General features: G+C 38.8%; 1 protein-coding gene across 6 annotated transcripts in view; it reads right to left on the reverse strand.

Annotated features, from left to right (window-relative positions):
- The window catches only part of AFF2 (AF4/FMR2 family member 2), a 494,138-nt gene that overhangs the window by 93,718 nt on the left and 382,111 nt on the right, over positions 1-18,309 (reverse strand). For all 6 annotated transcript variants that reach the window (XM_031660490.1, XM_017953742.3, XM_017953743.3 and 3 more), the window contains one exon: positions 8,609-8,705. In XM_031660490.1, the coding sequence (XP_031516350.1) occupies positions 8,609-8,705 (97 nt within the window). The remainder of the gene's footprint in view (positions 1-8,608; positions 8,706-18,309) is intronic.

Here is an 18,309-nt window from a genome sequence, read left to right on the forward strand (position 1 = left end):
TAAAATGTTCCAAAGACTCCTATGAAATTTTTGCTGTGCGAAATATGAGTTATGTGGCCCTATACATTTTGGAAAGTTTTGTTTCTTTTTTCTGCCCACCCACCTGTATTTTGAATGGTTAATGTTGGATTGGTTTATCTCAAATTTAACAATGCTTACGCTCTTTGCTCTTGATAAATAAACATAAAAGTAAATATAGCTGCTTAAGAAAATATCAATTCAGTTTTCCATGCAGAGCAAGGTCCTTGGTGCTTGCAGCCTGCCTGGTGACTTTTTTAGCAGATGGCAGATATCTGGCGGGGATGGGGCAGAGTTAAGCATTCTTGAGCCCTAAACCGAAGCCCCAGTAAATTTTTCAAGCAAGAATATAAATTTCAAAATCTTACTTGTTCAAAGTGGCCAAGTGTTTCATTATATAACTTTTGCTTGAGATGTGCATGCTGTTCTAGGTATATTCCAGAACCCTGGTTAAACTCAAGGCTTGGAAACTACCAATGAAGTTAGGCACACATGTTGCATTTTCTGGGACTTACTTACGAATGACTCCAGAGTGAAACTTCCAGGTTGCAAGAATGGATTAGGACCCTAATTAGGGTGATGAAGAGACTTAAGAAAAAGAACGTGCTGGGACCAAACAGGGGGTGGGGTTTGAGTGAAGAAAGGACCAATGATGTCTAGCCACTTCCTCCAGCCCAGAAAGGGCAACATGATGAGGACTGTTTCTCCAGGCACTTCAACTGAAATCTGTGCTTAGTGGTCCCCAGCTTTCCAGAGGTGGCTGATACTCTCACTGCCACACTCTTTACAGAACCATATATGTGCTGTGTGCTCTTTGTGGGTGAAAAGGCTGTGGTCATCCCTGTCATACATGAACATTATATATTTTGAAATGACAGATCATATCCATTTTAGTTTCTGTTTGGATATTGGGGCAAGCAACATATCCTCACCAGTGTTTGACTTAAGGTCATTGTGGAAAAGTGCTAAGCTAAGCAAAACAGCTATTGGCTTTGCAACTGAAATGCTCATAGTTGGATAATTCATAAAGTGTATTAGACATTAACCAGCATTTGGTCATTACTGACCATGTGATAAGCACAATACGTAAAAACATTACACTTCTATGCATCTCTGTATGCTCAAAGCATTCTATTATATATAGATTTACAAGTCAAAAAAATTGGTACTAAAGGAGAAGACGTAATTGTAATAAAAAAAATTCAGCACACAGGTTTCTAAACAGTCACAGACTTGTCTCAAGCATTTTAAAAACCACATCATATAAGCCCTAAGCAGTTTCTTATTAATCTAGTCTCTGTGCTAACATAGCCAAATGGGAAATACAATCTTGGGAATATGAAGGCCAATGTTATTCTATTAACCTTATATGTAATCCTGTTTACTTTCCTGTCTTTAATGAATAAATTAAAATGTCCTCTCATTCTCTAATTGGTGGACAGTTTGAGTATGACAATGTATAGATTTTATTCAGCTACATTCTGTAACCTTAACGGGCCAAATGCTATCATTCTGTGATGGATTTCAATGAAAGGCAATGACAGATAAACTGTTTACATTAAAAGACTCTATCAAAGTTATTTTGCACCCAGTTTCATCCTAATCCATCTGCTCTTTCTAGAGCTCTGACAGGCTGACCTCTCTTGCTGTGTGTGTCGTATCGATGTCATTACCAAAGAGGCTTTCCCCAGCCTTTCTGCTGATAACAAAGTAAATGGAAATGCAGAGAAACCTCGGGGAGGTAACAACTTGTTCAGTATGATGAGGGAGAACTGTGGCTACAAAATAGGACTGATTACAGCAGGGAAGAGTATCTGTTGTCACAACTAATATATTCTCTACACACACCAACTTCAAAAGAGCCAGATGATAGCAGGGGTAAAATTTATTGCATCTTTTTCATTAGCAAACTTAAAACATAAATGCAGATTTTCAATTTAATGTGGCTACTAGGTTCTGAAAGTTCAGTGGTGTGCATCACAGGTATCAGGAACACATCCCAAAGCTGCCAGAATGTTCGGGTCTTCAGTGGCTATGTAATAATTTCATTTGAAATTCTCAAATGGCAACCAGGCCCGTAAGCTCGCTCAACAAGAACAACCACCATAACCATAACCACCACCAAACAACAAACAAATCAAAATGGACCAAATATAAGACCAAAATCAAGAAACTAGATTAAAAGTAACTTTTTTGTGTTAGGTAATTAGTAATCTGAAGATTAAAAAAAAAAAAAAAAAAAAACAAACAAACAAAAACTATGAAGTGGAGAGGAAGATCTAAGAAGATCATTGTTTTCTGTAAATGCTCATATGCTTAAGGTGCAACTCTACGACTAGTGTCTAGTTGGAAAGTCCATACATCTCCAGTAATTAATATGCTTTCAATTAAGTGAATATTTCACAGAATACCAGGATACTTCTTCGGCAGAAAAAAAATAAGATGGGGTTAAATAAAATTGGGTACACTGGAGCTACTCATGATCATGTGCCCAGACACAACACATTAGAATGTTTTGTGTTCAAATAAAATTTTAATGGTTCAGTTCTGTTTTTAAAGCACTAGCATACTACTCCAAGCTTTATGTAGAGTCTTTCAGTGAACCTGATCACTAATTGAACATTTTCAGTCATATCAAACGTTTTCTGAACTTACTAACTGTGCTAAATGAAGTCATCTAATATTTCAATCTAATTCATATTAATAAGATGTTATTAATGTTATAATGCCCTAAAGGAAATTTCTAACAAGACCCATCTCTTTTATGGCTTTTAGATTTCTAAAGTCTGCTGCTTCTAATGCCAATGTGAGATAACTGCGGCATGAGACAGCCAGGCCCAGATCTAACTAGGTTTCAGAACCCAGGCATCATAAGCCATCCTGCTACCTGTGGACACCAGACTACATGTTTAGGGCTGTGGAAATCAGACATCATAATATCACTCAATTAAATATTAAGCAGATGTTTACCTGGCTCTAAGAGCATGTGCTGGAGGGAGCTTTGGAGTTTGCCTGCCACACATTCTAGAAGCCTTTGGAATAAGTCAAATTGCCGATAGTTTAAAACTTTAAAGACAGCGATTTTAATAAACCTGTCGATACAATTTCTTTGTTAAAAAAAATTTGAGACTGATTAGGCTACTTATATTAAAAGAGAAGCACAAGGTCTATATCTTTAGATCTTTTATTGAACTGCAAGCAGAGCATCAATAACTGCTTCTCAGCTGTAAATGAAAATTGATTCCAGGTTTAACTCCTAATTTTCAGGGGTTCCTTTAACCCCGAGAAAAATGAAAAGAAAAACTGACAAAAAAGTAAAACCAGAGGTTTAGTGGTATGAGGTAGGGGCATACAGAGATACAGAGAACATAACATATTCCCACTCCCAAAACGTCTGTCCTCCTGGGTCAGGCCACTCCCTAGCCAAACCCCAGTGGCCATCTCTGCCTGCCCTGGAGGACTGACTTGAAAATGGCAATTCAATAAGTGTTTCATGGGGAAGGCCAGGGCTGGATTTTATATCTATGATGCCACTATGATGGCAGCTGAGAAGTAAAAAATGCAGTCAGTCGGGTAATGGACACCATGTGGCCCCCAAATCTCAACCATGCCATTGATATCAAACTTAAAAAATACATTGCACCACATATGTTTATTCAGACACTAAGTACATAGCACTACGTCTAATTCCAACACTGTTCTGGATGTTTGCAAAGTTCAATGTCAACTTCAAATAGTTATTTATCTCCCATTCAGGGATAGCTCCTGAGAGAGAGCCAAGATGAGTACAGCATCCTAGAAGAGCCTTCAAGCCTTTCTCTAGGGCATAACATGAGCTCAGAAAGAGACGGTAAGAACTGCAGTAGAAGGGTATGAATCAACTCTCCACCCATGCCAATCATTGGAAGAAAAACTCTTTTAGAGACACATAATTTCCTGGAGGACTTGGTGCAGATCATTGGCAACCTAACCTTTCGTCCTGGGATCTCTAGTTTAAAAGTTGTCAGGGCTTAGAGGAAAGTTAAGGTCATTCATATCCAATGGCTGCCTTTGGGGGCCAGTTAAGACATGCAACGCAGTTCCTAGCAGATCCCTATGGATACCTAGGCCAAAATGAAGGGCTGTGTCTATTTCCCTATGGATCCTAAAGAGAGGGCTGCCAGTTAATGTTTAAAAGGACCACAAGGAAGAGTAACCACCTATTGTGTAATTCAAAGCATTTTCTTATACACTGTCTTCACTTGATCCTTACAATACTCCTATGAGTCAGACAAGGCTGGTTTATTCCAGTCTACTGGTAAGAGATATGAGACTTAGAGATGTTAAACAACTTTCCCAATGCAATATAGCTAGTATTTGAGGCCTGGGATTAAACCCCAGGCTTCTTTATTCCAAAAGCTATGTTCTTAATATCTACAGTTAAAATTACTCATGGCCAGGCACACAACTAATCAACTTTAGGATGACAGAACATTTTCATTCAAGTTTGCCATATATAGGATAGATAACCCAACAGCTGTCTTTAACATCCCATTCCTTACAAGAAAAGGGAAAGTAAATATATGTAGCATCTCAAAGAATATGAAGCTTTTTAGATCATTAGTAGCACTCATAATTATGATAATTATTATCACTTAAAGTGGTGAGTAATTACCATGTGCTAAGCATAGTGTCAGGTGCTTTTGCCTGTATTGATTCACCTAATCGTTGAATCCCCAGTATGACCCAATGAAGAACGTCCTATTTTTACCTCTATTTTGTAGGTACTTAGATCTTTGCCCAAGGTCAACCAGTTTGAGAGTGGCAGAGCTAGAATTCAAAGCCATGTCTGTGTGACTATATAGCTATAATCTCACATACTCTCCTACACTGTCCCAGCATTGTCCCACCACCTTAGAACACAGCATGGATATGTCTGCTGTCCAAATAGTCCCAACCAAGAAAGTCAAATGCAGTAGAGGACTGGAGAGAAAATACAAAGTTTTAACAGGTATTTTCAGGCTGCAATCACTATTGCTTCTTCATTGAAGCCATGTACATGTATGATTATATATCTCTTACTTTAAAGAGTCATTCGAAGGTAAAATCTTCTGTTAAAAATGTGTTCTTATGATCATGAGTCTCTATGGCTGACCATTTGGCATCTTTAATTTATATATTATAATTCCCCCATTCTGGACTCATGTTCCATTTTCCCATTTGAGGGAATAATATTTAGCATTTGAACATACTCTACTTGCTCTGCTTGTGTTTATGCACACAACCTGTCACCTGGCTCAGCATGGCTAATACTGCTGTGGAAGGTGGAAGTGGCAAAAAAGGGGAGGCTGTTCTGATTGTAAGATACTCGGTACCCAAATGCCAGTTTAGAAGCCGACACAACTTGATCCTGTATTTCATTTTCATACATGTATTTGAAACGTATTCTCTTGGGGATGTTTATGCTCTAAGCCCACAGTATAAGCTCTTAGACACTGTTTGAAAAAGATTGCTGTATACTCACTACACCTGGATAATCTGAGTTTCGTCAAATGAGTCAAGGTGTGATGATTATGGATGAGATGATTTGGGGACGTCTCCAGAAAGTAAATGGCTTTTTTATTGGACTATGTCTGCATGAATGCAGCCACTGGGTTCTGAGCCATTTCTATTATGTCAGCTGAAACCAGCAGTGTTGTCTGGGCCCTTGAGCACAGTTTTATAGACCAGTGCATTAGTCTGTATGCTTTCTCCCCAATCATTCTGCCACAAATGGAGTGACTCTGCAATTATTTTGCTCAGCTAAGAGGCCCAACCCTACTGCTAAGGTTTGCTGTAAGGTTCAAGTGAGACACCACACCTAGTTTGTGCCTGGCACAGAGCAAGAGTGGTTCTAAAAATGGTAATCTCAATACTCCTCCTTATGATGGTGCTGGAGGTATGACTGTCCCAATTCAAAGACGAGTGAACCGTACTATGTTATCTACATGGCACTATATTATCTAAAAATTATTTTGATGATTCCTCTATAAGTTAACTGTAGAATTACCGTGTGACTCATCAATTCCACTTCTAGGTACACACCAGAAAGAAAACATGTCTATATGAAACTTGCACACAAATCTTCACAATAGCACTACTCACAGTAGCCAAAAGTTGGAAACAATAAAAATGTCCATCTAATGATGAGTAGATAAAGAAAATGTGGTTTATTCATACAATGGAATGCTACTTAGCCATAAAACAAAATGAAGTACTGATACATGACATTGAAGAATCAAGAAAACATTATGGTGAGTGAAAGAAGCCAGACAAAAAAGGTCACATGTTATAGGATTCCAGTTACATGAAACAGACAAATTCATAGAGTCAAAAAGTAGATTAGCAGTTGTAAGGGGTTAGGGGGAGGGGGAAATGGGGAGTAACTGTTTAACGGGTATGGAGTTTCCACTTGGAGTGATGAAAAATTCTGGAACTGGGATGGATGCACAACCTTGTGAATGTATTGTCACAGAATTGAACACTTTAAAATGGTTAATTTTACATTAAGTGAATTTTGCCACAAAAAAGAGAAAATTATGTCAACCCATTTACTTTTGCAAAAGGACATTATGCATCCTAAAGGCAGAGCTCTGCAAACATTGCTAGTATTACTGCTGCCACTACTGCACAAGCATTCTCTTTTGGTCTATAGCCTTCCAGGTCTTGTAACTAATCTTCAGACTCTAGAAGGAGGGTTCATTTGCAAATGTTTATAACCTTGTGCCTACATCTTGCTCCTAGGACTCAGTTAGAGGGAATAAGTTGTCATTTTGCCTCACCTTAGAGCCCCCAGTTCAATCTCCCCATCCAATTTTCACTGAGAATCTAAGCCTTTTTGAGGAAGACATCATGACTAGGGGCAGCATGTCATAAAAAGGTTCCAACCCACCAATCCTGATCATCTGAGAGTCTCAGCACTTACAAAAAGTCAGTGAATATACCCTAAAACCCAGATGATTCAGGTCAACAGACCCTTTGCCAATTTTAAGATAAATACAGAAAATAACTTTATAAGTTAAAAAGCAGATTACATTCATATAATTACATGAAGAGGAAGTCAATGTGCAAAATCTACTTTCAATTATTATTGAATTCTACTTCAAACATTTCGATTAAAAAGCAACTTTTTATCTGCCAAAATCAATGATCTGGAATGTTTTCGTTTTTGCTTCTGTTTTACTTACAAATATGATGCTCCTGTCATTGGCGTATTAAATGTGTGAGGCAGAAATGACAATTTTTGGAAATTAAGTGTGCATTTTGCATTTGCTATGAAGCCCAACTCAAGTAGGAGGGAGACAGCTTGCATTCAGCAAATGTACAGCAAGCCCCTGGGAAAGAGTTGTGAAATTGGCTTAGGCCAGCATTGTGTAGTCTACACTTACCTTGTGGTTGTTCTTGGTAAAGCACTAAACTTGCAAAGATGCAATTATTTTTTTACATATTATCAAAATTCAAGCACAAGAAAGTGGAGAAAGTAACATAGATGAAAGTTTTGGCCACATAACTTTGAAGATGGATTTGATTTTTAAAGTATACCAGAATGGTAGGAGTTCTAATGTGGTAAACAACTGTAGATGAGAATAGAGTAGCTGAACCTTGATAATTTTTCCTAAGCTTTTCTTTGCAGGCTCTTCCTCATGAAATGTTTAATCAACATGGAATTCCATATTTGTTAACTCTCTTGAAATATCAGTGCATAAGCATTCCTTTAAACAGTCTGTTTTATAATGTAGCAGACTTCACTGTAGGAAGATCTTCATCAGGTACTGGATTTAAAGAAAGGCAATCCTTCTGCATTCCTCATTTGAGGTGATAAGCACACCCAGAAGGACCTCACATTCGAGACAGTTCTCCCTCAAAGAGAAAATGTGCAAGCATCATTGACACCACACACTAGGTTGCCATTCTCATGAGTCATAAATGATACTTGGCCTTTTCAAATCATAAAGTCCAGTCTCATTGAAATGCTGAAAACACGCATTTCTGCCATCTCATTTGGTGGTAAAGTACTGTAAATGCTTAAAGTGTGGAATAGAAGGAGACAAGGGCAGCAGCAAGTTTTTGCCAAATGTCTTTTGCCTAAAGGTTCATTTAAGTGGCAAGATGTTGCATATTGATTCTCAGCTGCATTCTGAAATGGTGCATCTGAGAAAGGTGAATGAAGCATCACATTTATATCTAAATTAATGAGTATGGGCTCCAAGCCTCACACCAGAGTCACCAAACGAAAGTTATACCTCACCCAGGACAATAAATAGTCCAAGAGAGAGTAAGACAATCTCTATTGCTTACTACTGACCAGCATTTGTGTATGGAACAGAGAGAGAGATTGGAGGGGGTTGAAAGCAGTTTTAAAGAGCTCTACATCTCCTTACTATAGCTTTAATGAAAGTTTGAGCTGATTTGACTTGTTCCAGAACACTATGCTCATCTTTGCTTCTTTCCCTCTCTCCAAAGCCCAGAGATAAAGCATGGGGAAGTTTGTGCATGTCAAAGCATGTCAAAGCCATTCCAGTTCCTCCTGCTCCCCACTTAGTCCCAAAACAAAGCCCTAAGCTCTTCTTACCTGGTAGAGCTCAGTGGCAGTGCACTGAGTGGTCAAGGTCTTCACAGGCTCAAGGTCATCTTCATCACTGCTCAACTTCAGGTCATCCTCAAGCATCCTACAAAGAGATCAGAGTGGTGTTTGAGTTAGAAAACATATTTTCTAAATCATCCTCAGATATATCTTGCAATGAGAATAAAGTATTGGAGCTACAATCTGACAGCTGCAAATCCTTCAAATGTGTAGAGGGAACTAAGATTGTTTCACCTAATTAGATATTTGAGCTCTTATATTTATGTCATACTTTGCACACATCTTTCCTCTCTACCTTCCCCTAAATCAAGGGGAAAATACTATTTCAGGATCTCCAGAGATGACTGGATTCTATACATTTTTACTACTAAAAGTGCAATAAATGTACTGATCAATCACTGTGTATGTGGGATGTGGCATTGGATCTCTACAGGACAAGGTGCTCGAAGTCTCCCATGAAAGAAGAGGGGCATGATAACAGTCCCTAGCTCTAGAGGCTGTTGTCAAAGCCTGCTGGGTCTCTCTGGATGATGGAGGTAAAAGGCACAGTGAACCTGGACTCTCTTTCAGTGCCCTCTGCTGCTGGGTAGCTAGGTGGCCACAAAAGAGCTGGGAGAGAAATGGCTAGTCATTAACCTTCTGATATATGACCGATCTCTTCCTGTAAAATTTGATCTGAGAGATGTAAGCCCATGATGTGGATAAGAAATCTTTCTGTCCTAAGGCAAGGCACCTGAAAAATGAGTGGCCTGGATTTTGGTGATGAACTAGCACTTTCAAAATTGTTTATGGAGTCACAGAGCCTTTTGTTTCCATAGGGATATTAATTCCAGTGGCATCCTCTCTATCTCCAAGTGTGAGCTACAGCAGGAAGAATAGCTTATTATCTTAAAATTCCAGCTACACTGTCTTTAAAGACCTATTGGTGTTCATATTTTTATTTACGAAATACAACTTTATACCTCATCCTTAGGCTTCAAGAGGGGACAGTCTCAGCCTCTCTGGACCAATGACCATTTCCTATGCATATATTGCTTTTTCTTGCATCTAGGCTCTGCATCAGGCTCAGTTCCAGGGCTAGAAATCTCTTTCTCAACTCTGGAAATCCCATTTATCCTTTGTAGCCCAATGATCCCACTTCCTCTACAAAAGCTTTCTAGAAAGAACTCCCATCTCAGGAAGAACATTTTTTCCTCTGCCCAACCCTCAGCTCCATCTGGATCACAGCACAGCTTTCCACTGAATCTCTCCCCACTAGTCCGTAATTCTCATGAGGGCAGGGGGTGCAGCATTTTCACCTCACTGTGCTTCACAGCATCTTCCCACAAATGATAGAGTCTACTGGGATCATTTTGCAGACAAGGAAGGAAAGATTCAGAGAGGTTAATTGCTTTGCTCAAGCTCACACAGCTATTACTAGTTAGTGCTAGAGCCACTCCTAAAATTTCCATCTCTGTAATCCCACTTGGGTGTTTTTCCAGAAGAGAAGCCAGAAGGGAAAAGGAAGCTTCTAATTTGACAAATAGGGGGAAAGTTACTTCAGAGGTTATGTTCAAATATTGAAAAGAGAGTCAGGGCAGAGTGGATATCCAATAACTCTCCAAGAAAAGCATAGCTCCCCCACTTTCATGCTCAGTCACATAACACTAGAATGTTTACACCGAGGTCTGCAAACCAAAGACTGATATAAAGGATGATTGGTGGGAAGGACAACTGTTAGAGTAGCTTTCAGATAAACTAAATTTGCAGGATTTATGACTGTCCTTCAAGAGACTAATGGATGTTTTGAAGATCTTAGAGAAGGAGAAAAAGTGTATCTTGGTATTTCTTTTGCAGTTGCAGGCTTATAACTCTGAACAAATAATTCTTTACAACACATTGTGGGAGATGAAGACTGTATCATTCTCATAAGCTATAGAACTTAAATATTTAAAAACTACCTATGCTTGTTATTATAAATGGCTTTACTTCCCGTGTGTGTGTGTGTGTGTGTGTGTGTGTATCTCGATACAGCTAGGGAATGTCTATGTGTTAATTTATATTCAAGTAGTCAGCAAAAGAAATGGCAAATAATTCCTGCATTTAGAGGGTCAATTTTCAGAGACAGAGGAAGTCCTAAGTATTTGACCAGCAGCATGGAACTTGGTCCTCACAATACTTCTATGAAGGAGATGGTGTTACAGCTGCATTTTTCAGATGGAGACTCTGAGGTTTAGAGAGATTAACGGGCTTGCTTGTGAACAGACAGCTAGAAATCAAGGAGGCAAACATGGAACCTAGATCATCTCCAGCCAGAATTGGGAGTATACAAGGTTTTCCTAGAGGGTACAACTTATAAAAGATGGTATATTCAATAAAATTGACAGCAACAACAAAAACCTCACAAAACATATTAGCATGGAGTCAAAACATTGGGATTCAATTGCTGGCTAATCATAAACCCCAATATCTGGGGTAATTTACCAGCTCTGAGGTTCATCTGTGTCCCTCATCTCTTCAATGGGATAATACTTTGGTTCCATCACAGGAGGGTGGTGGTGAGCATAACAGGAGCTAATGCATGTGAAAGTGCTTTATGAAAGCACAAAACTAATAATGCGGGGCACCATTAGTTTGGAAAGATATCTCAGTTGGAAATAATGAACTTCATTAATACTATTAACAAGTAATCAGAAGCAGAAGTTTCTGTATGCCTTTGCTCCTCTCCTTTTAATTTTCTGAACAGTCTGAAGGTAATCCATGATGACTTGGGAAATGCCTAAGGGCATCTCAAGACCAGATGTAGAAATATGCTTGTGGTCTTCAGGTTTCTCTCCTTCAGGCAGAAGTAGCACATCCAGAGTCATAGCACAGAGTTCTGAACTCAGCAGTTATTTTACTCTCCAGTCAACATTATATTACTTTTAACATGGAGATGAAATGCACTCCAACGTACAATTCTGGAAATAGGCAGCCAATCTACACAGTGATTGACATTAAACAACCTCCCTCTACCCCGCCCCCACCATGCAACAAGCTTGGTATGGATTTGGTTGTTAATAAAGGAAAATCTGATGCATATATTTAAGTCCCAGTAAACATAAGTCAAAGAAGTAACTAGGAAGGCAAATTGCTATTAGTTATCTCTGGAGGCACTAGGCATTCATTTCATTCCACTTCTTCCCTGACCTATTAAGCTTTATTATTGAATATACATGTACTTGTTTGCATTTTCATCCTTGGCTAATGCTGAACATTACTCTAGGGAAAGTGTAGGATTAAGAAAGATTTTAGATTTAATTATTATAGCAGCACCATTCACACCCAATGCAGTTAAAGTCGTCTCAGCAGAAAAATGGTGATCTCTTTTCATGAGGTTATAATTCCATAGACAATTCATCACACATTGGCTATCACAAAAATGTGAAAAAAAATTGCTCATATAAATGTATGCCTGTGTGTGTGATCTTAAAAACAAAACAAACAAAACAAAACAAAACAAAAAAACGGACATTGTTCTTCAACTTTTCAATTAGGTGAAAACAGAACCAATTAGACCTCCTTAGTGAAGTCTGTTGTTTGTTCAGGGTCTAGTCAACCACAGTGTTCATCTTGGTGTAAAAATGCTGTTTTTATTTTTACTATGATCTATAATTTGTAGTATTAAGACATAGAATAATCTATAAAACTGAACAAAAACCCAAGTTCTTGCCCTGAGGAGATGATCCTATAAAAGTTCAAATAGTGAAATTTGGATGAGATGGAATGGACCGAAAGAGGATCTTTGTCCTTGGTTTTCTGAGCTTCAAGCTGAGCTTAGTGGCCTCCAAGGGCTCTTTGCACTGAAACATTCTAGTGTACTATGACATGACAGGTCCCATGTGAATCATAACCATAAAATCATAAGATCACACTCCAAAAACTTTGCCAATTTACATAGTGGAATGCTTAGGTGATTTTGAAGAGGTTAAAATAGAGGGCTGGAAACATTATTATAGAAGGTTGTAGGAAGAAGCCCTTGGTTGAGTCAGCATGAACTTATGAGCAAGGTCTTGAGAAACAAACAGACCTAAGTTCAAATACAGGAATTCCTATTGGATTTTTTTTTTTTTATCCAGTAAATAAGACCCTTTAAATCTCAATTTTCTATATGTTAAAATGGGTAATAATAATACTCACTCTGGACAATTTTTAGAATTTGAAAATAAAGATTATACAAATTGCCAGGAGCCAATATAGCTACCAGTTATCATTTTCATCTTAGTTACTATTGATATTGTTATTATTATTGTCAGAGGAATTTTGTTGTACAATAATTTTTAAAAGCTGTGGTGGTAACCCAAAGGCTGGCAGAGGTATCAGGCCCCATACATCATTGGAAACTCTTGACCAAATAAGGAGAGATTCAAAGACTATTAAGGAGTTTGGAAAGTTTCGGAGCTTTGGTTTACTCATCTAGAAATGGCCTAAACTCATCAGGTCTGTCTTGGGTTTTCTTAGATCCCCTTGGAGTGCTTAAGATATCCCAGAAATTTGAAAGTCAGTCGCAAGAGGAAACATCCAGACAGTACCAAGTGAGAGTTCAGAAAAAAATGAGTGGCCCCAATGTTCTGACCCTCATACTTGGGAATCTACCTGCTGATCCAGAGAAATGAACCAAGGGTGACCCCCCCACTGGAAGTTGTGCTCACCTTGAGCACAGTGTCTTTAGGCCTGTCACTCTCAGGAGGCTGTTCTGACACACATCTGGCTCTGAAGTTTTTGTGTAAGACTGCACATAATAGGCTCCTAGTTGATCCAGAATCCTTGCTCAGAAACAACCGTTAGCACATTGAGTTGTTCTTAGAACTTGCAAGCCTACACGGTGCCTTTTTATGAACTACAAAATGATGTTCCTCTTGGCAGACAGCAGCACTCAATACTGGGTAGATTCCAGCTTCAAGGTATCTATAGTGCTAGCTGCAATGCTGGTGACTGATTCTCAGATGTACTCTTCCAATTGGAAGTACTTGAGAGTGCTATCTCTTTCACCATGTCACTGTGTCACCTAGTGGAGAAAACGGCAACATCCCTAACATATGGTCATACATGTTTTCTCTGATAGGTAGCTAACAAAACCTTTCTATTGTTCAGTACCTTTAACCGTGAGAATGATCTGCCAGTTAGGAGTTGCTGTGAGCTTTCCTGTACCTTCTACCTTGCAGCTGGAGTCTTGTTCTCCATAGTCCACACTCAGAGACTAGACTTGTAATGGTGTTGGAGACAGAACCAGTGTTGCTATCTCTGTCATACAGGAGAGGGAGGAGGCTATTATGCTCAGATTTTAAGCTATTAACTAAAACATAGAGCTATAACTTCTGGCCCAATGAGTTTGGGGTCCTCTGGTTACTGGTTTAAATTATTATTGTCTTTCTAAATACCCCAGAGTTCATGGCAATCAGAGTAAGTTTCTGATGGCCCAAATGAATGACACAGTTGACTTTGAGGATAATAACACAGTCTAGAGAGGGCTTGCATGTCCTCATTAGGCAGAGTCTTACTGTGGTCCCTCTTCTGGAATAGTAACTTAGCCCTCTTGACTGCTTAAAGGGCACTTCCTCTTCATAAAGTAAGCTAAAAGAAATAAAACATGACTGGTTTAGAATTACTCAGGGAATTATATATTTTCCTATCTAGTGCTTTGTAGTCTCTTCAGCATTAAATCATTTGTTGGGAGGAAGGCAGGCGATAAGGAAGAGGAGGTGACATTTTTCAGGGAATTCATTCTGTTTCCGTGCAGTAAAGGTGCTCAGGCTATTTTTTCCCCTTTAGGAAGAGATACATTTAATTTTCCCAAGGTTTTAACTTAAAATTTTCTGATTCAATGGCCACCACCTCACTGGGAATCCTACAGAATCCCAGTCTGAGGGCTGTGGCAGTGACAAGCCATTTGAAAATCTGTATTATACTGTATAAGAACAAATCTCCAAGATCTATCAGGTGGGGACCCATAGCCCAGTGCCAACCACTGTGCCTACAGGCAGGGTCTAAACATGAACTCTGCCATAGGCATGTGGGCCTGATAAAGATTGTCTTCTGTAGCTGATGGCCTTCCAGGGGGTTGAGAAAATAGGTATTTCATGAGATTAATTGGGCTCCTTAGTGTGAGAACTAGGAGTTCCCTTAGGGGCCATCTAGTCCAGGGACTGGCCAACTGAAGGCCTCAGCCCAAAGCAGCCTTCCTTCTGTTTCTATACTGCTTATGATTTTAGAATAGTTTTTTTTTTCTTTTTTTCTTTTTTTTTTTAAAATACTTTAAGTTCTAGGGTACATGCGCACAATGTGCAAGTTTGTTACATACGTATACATGTGCCATGTTGGTGTACTGCACCCATTAACTAGTCATTTACATTAGGTATATCTCCTAATGCTATCCCTCCCCCATCTTCCACCCACAACAGTCCCTGGTGTGTGATGTTCCCCTTCCTGTGTTCAAGTGTTCTCATTGTTCAATTCCCAACTATGAGTGAGAACATGTGGTGTTTGGTTTTTTGTCCTTGCGACAGTTTACTGAGAATGATGGTTTCTAGCTTCACCCATGTCCCTACAAAGGACATGAACTCATCCTTTTTTATGGCCGCATAGTATTCCATGGTGCCTATGTGTCACATTTTCTTAATCTAGTCTATCATTGATAGACATTTGGGTTGGTTCCAAGTCTTTGCTATTGCGAATAGTGCCTCAATCAATATACATGTGCACGTGTCTTTATAGCAGCATGATTTATAATCCTTTGGGTATATACCCAGTAATGGGATGGCTAGGTCAAAGGGTATTTCTAGTTCTAGATTCTTGAGGAATCACCACACTGTCTTCCACAATGGTTGAACTAGTTTACAGTCCCACCAACAGTGTAAAAGTTTTCCTATTTCTCCACAACCTCTCCAGCACCTATTGTTTCCTGACTTTTTAATGATCGCCATTCTAACTGGTGTGAGATGGTATCTCATTGTGGTTTTGATTTGCATTTCTCTGATGGCCAGTGATGATGAGCATTTTTTCATGTGTTTGTTGGCTGCATAAATGTCTTATTTTGAGATGTGTCTGTTCATATCCTTCACCCACTTTTTGATGGGGTTGTTTGTTTTTTTTCTTGTAAATTTGTTTGAGTTCTTTGTAAATTCTGGATATTAGCCCATTGTCAGATGATTAGATTGCAAAAACTTTTTCCCATTCTGTAGGTTGCCTGTTCACTCTGATGGTAGTTTATTTTGCTGTGCAGAAGCTCTTTAGTTTAATTAGATCCCATTTGTCAATTTTGGCTTTTGTTACTATTGATTTGGTGTTCTAGACATGAAGTCGGTCCCCATGCCTATGTCCTGAATGGTATTGCCTAGGTTTTCTTCTAGGGTTTTTATGGTTTTAGGTCTAATATTTAAGTCTTTCATCCATTTTGAATTAATTTTTGTATAAGGTGTAAGAAAGGGATCAAGTTTCAGCTTTCTACATATGGCTAGCCAGTTTTCCCAGCACCATTTATTAAATAGGGAATCCTTTCCCCATTTCTTGTTTTTGTCAGGTTTGTCAAATATCAGATGGTTGCAGATGTGTGGTATTATTTCTGAGGGCTCTGTTCTGTTCTATTAGGCTATATCTCTGTTTTGGTACCAGTACCATGCTGTTTTGGTTACTGTGGCCTTGTAGTATAGTTTGAAGTCAGGTAGCATGATGCCTCCAGCTTTGTTCTTTTGGCTTAGGATTGACTTGGCAATGTGGGCTCTTTTTTGGTTCCATATGAACTTTAAAGTAGTTTTTTCCAATTCTGTGAAGAAAGTCATTGGTAGCTTGATGGGGATGGCATTGAATCTATAAATTACCTTGTGCAATATGGCCATGTTCACGATATTGATTCTTCCTATCCATGAGCATGGAATGTTCTTCCATTTGTTTGTGTCCTCTTTTGTTTAGTTGAGCTGTGGTTTGTAGTTTTCCTTGAAGAGGTCCTTTACATCCCTTGTAAGTTGGATTCCTAGGTATTTGATTCTCTTTGAAGCAATTGTGAATGGGAGTTCACTCATGATTTGGCTCTCTGTTTCTCTGTTATTGGTGTATAAGAATGCTTGTGATTTTTGCACGTTGATTTTGTATCCTGAGACTTTGCTGAAGTTGCTTATCAGCTTAAGGAGATTTTGGGTGGAGATGATGGGGTTTTCTAAATATACAATCATGTCATCTGCAAACAGGGACAATTTGACTTCCTCTTTTCCTAAGTGAATACCCTTTATTTCTTTCTCTTGCCTGATGGCCCTGGCCAGAACTTCCAACACTATGTTGAATAGGAGTGGTGAGAGAGGGCATCCCTGTCTTGTGCCAGTTTTCAAAGGGAAAGCTTCCAGTTTTTGCCCATTCAGTATGATATTGGCTGTGGGTTTGTCATAAATAGCTCTTATTATTTTGAGATATGTCCCATTAATACCCAATTTATTGAGAGTTTTTAGCATGAAGGGCTGTTGAATTTTGTCAAAGGCCTTTTCTGCATCTGTTGAGATAATCATGTAGTTTTTGTCTTTGGTTCTGTTTATATGCTGCAATAGGTTTATTGATTTGCATATGTTGAACCAGCCTTGCATCCCAGGGATGAAGCCCACTTGATCATGGTGGATAAGCTTTTTGATGTGCTGCTGGATATGGTTTGCCAGTATTTTATTGAGGATTTTTGCATTGATGTTCATCAGGGATATTGGTCTAAAATTCTCTTTTTTGTTGTGTGTCTGTCAGGCTTTGGTATCAGGATGATGTTGGCCTCATAAAATGAGTTAGGAAGGATTCTGTCTTTTCCTATTGACTGGAATAGTTTCAGAAGGAATGGTACCAGCTCCTTCTTGTACCTCTGGTAGAATTCAGCTGTGAATCCATCTGGTCCTGGATGTCTTTTGGTTGGTAAGCTATTAATTATTGCCTCGATTTCAGAGCCTGTTATTGGCCTATTCAGATATTCAACTTCTTCCTGGTTTAGTCTTGGGAAGGTGTATGTGTCCAGGAATTTATCCATTTCTTCTAGATTTCATAGTTTACTTGCGTAGAGGTGTTTATAGTATTCTCTGATGGTAGTTTGTATTTCTGTGGGATCAGTGGTGATATCCCCTTTATCATTTTTCTTTCATCTCTTTGATTCTTCTCTCTTTTCTTCTTTATTAGTCTTGCTAGCGGTCTATCAATTTTGTTGATCTTTTCAAAAATCCAGCTCCTGGATTCATTGATTTTTGAAGGGTTTTTTGTGTCTCTATCTCCTTCAGTTCAGCTCTGATCTTAGTTATTTCTTGCCTTCTGCTAGCTTTTGCGTATGTTTGCTCTTGCTTCTCTAGTTCTTTTAATTGTGATGTTAGGGTGTCAATTTCAGATGTTTCCTGCTTTCTCTTGTGGGCATTTAGTGCTATAAATTTCCCTCTACACACTGCTTTAAATGCGTCCCAGAGATTCTCGTATGTTGTGTCTTTGTCATCACTGGTTTCAAAGAACATCTTTATTTCTGCCTTCATTTCAATATGTACCCAGTAGTCATTCAGAAGCAGGTTGTTCAGTTTCCATGTAGGTGAGCGGTTTTGAGTGAGTTTCTTAATCCCAAGTTCCAGTTTGATTGCACTGTGGTCTGAGAGACAGTTTGTTTTATTTTTCTATTCTCTTACATTTGCTGAGGAGTGCTTTACTTCCAACTATGTGGTCAATTTTGG

This window comes from Papio anubis, chromosome X (assembly GCF_008728515.1).
Source record: "Papio anubis isolate 15944 chromosome X, Panubis1.0, whole genome shotgun sequence".
NCBI lineage: Eukaryota > Metazoa > Chordata > Mammalia > Primates > Cercopithecidae > Papio > Papio anubis.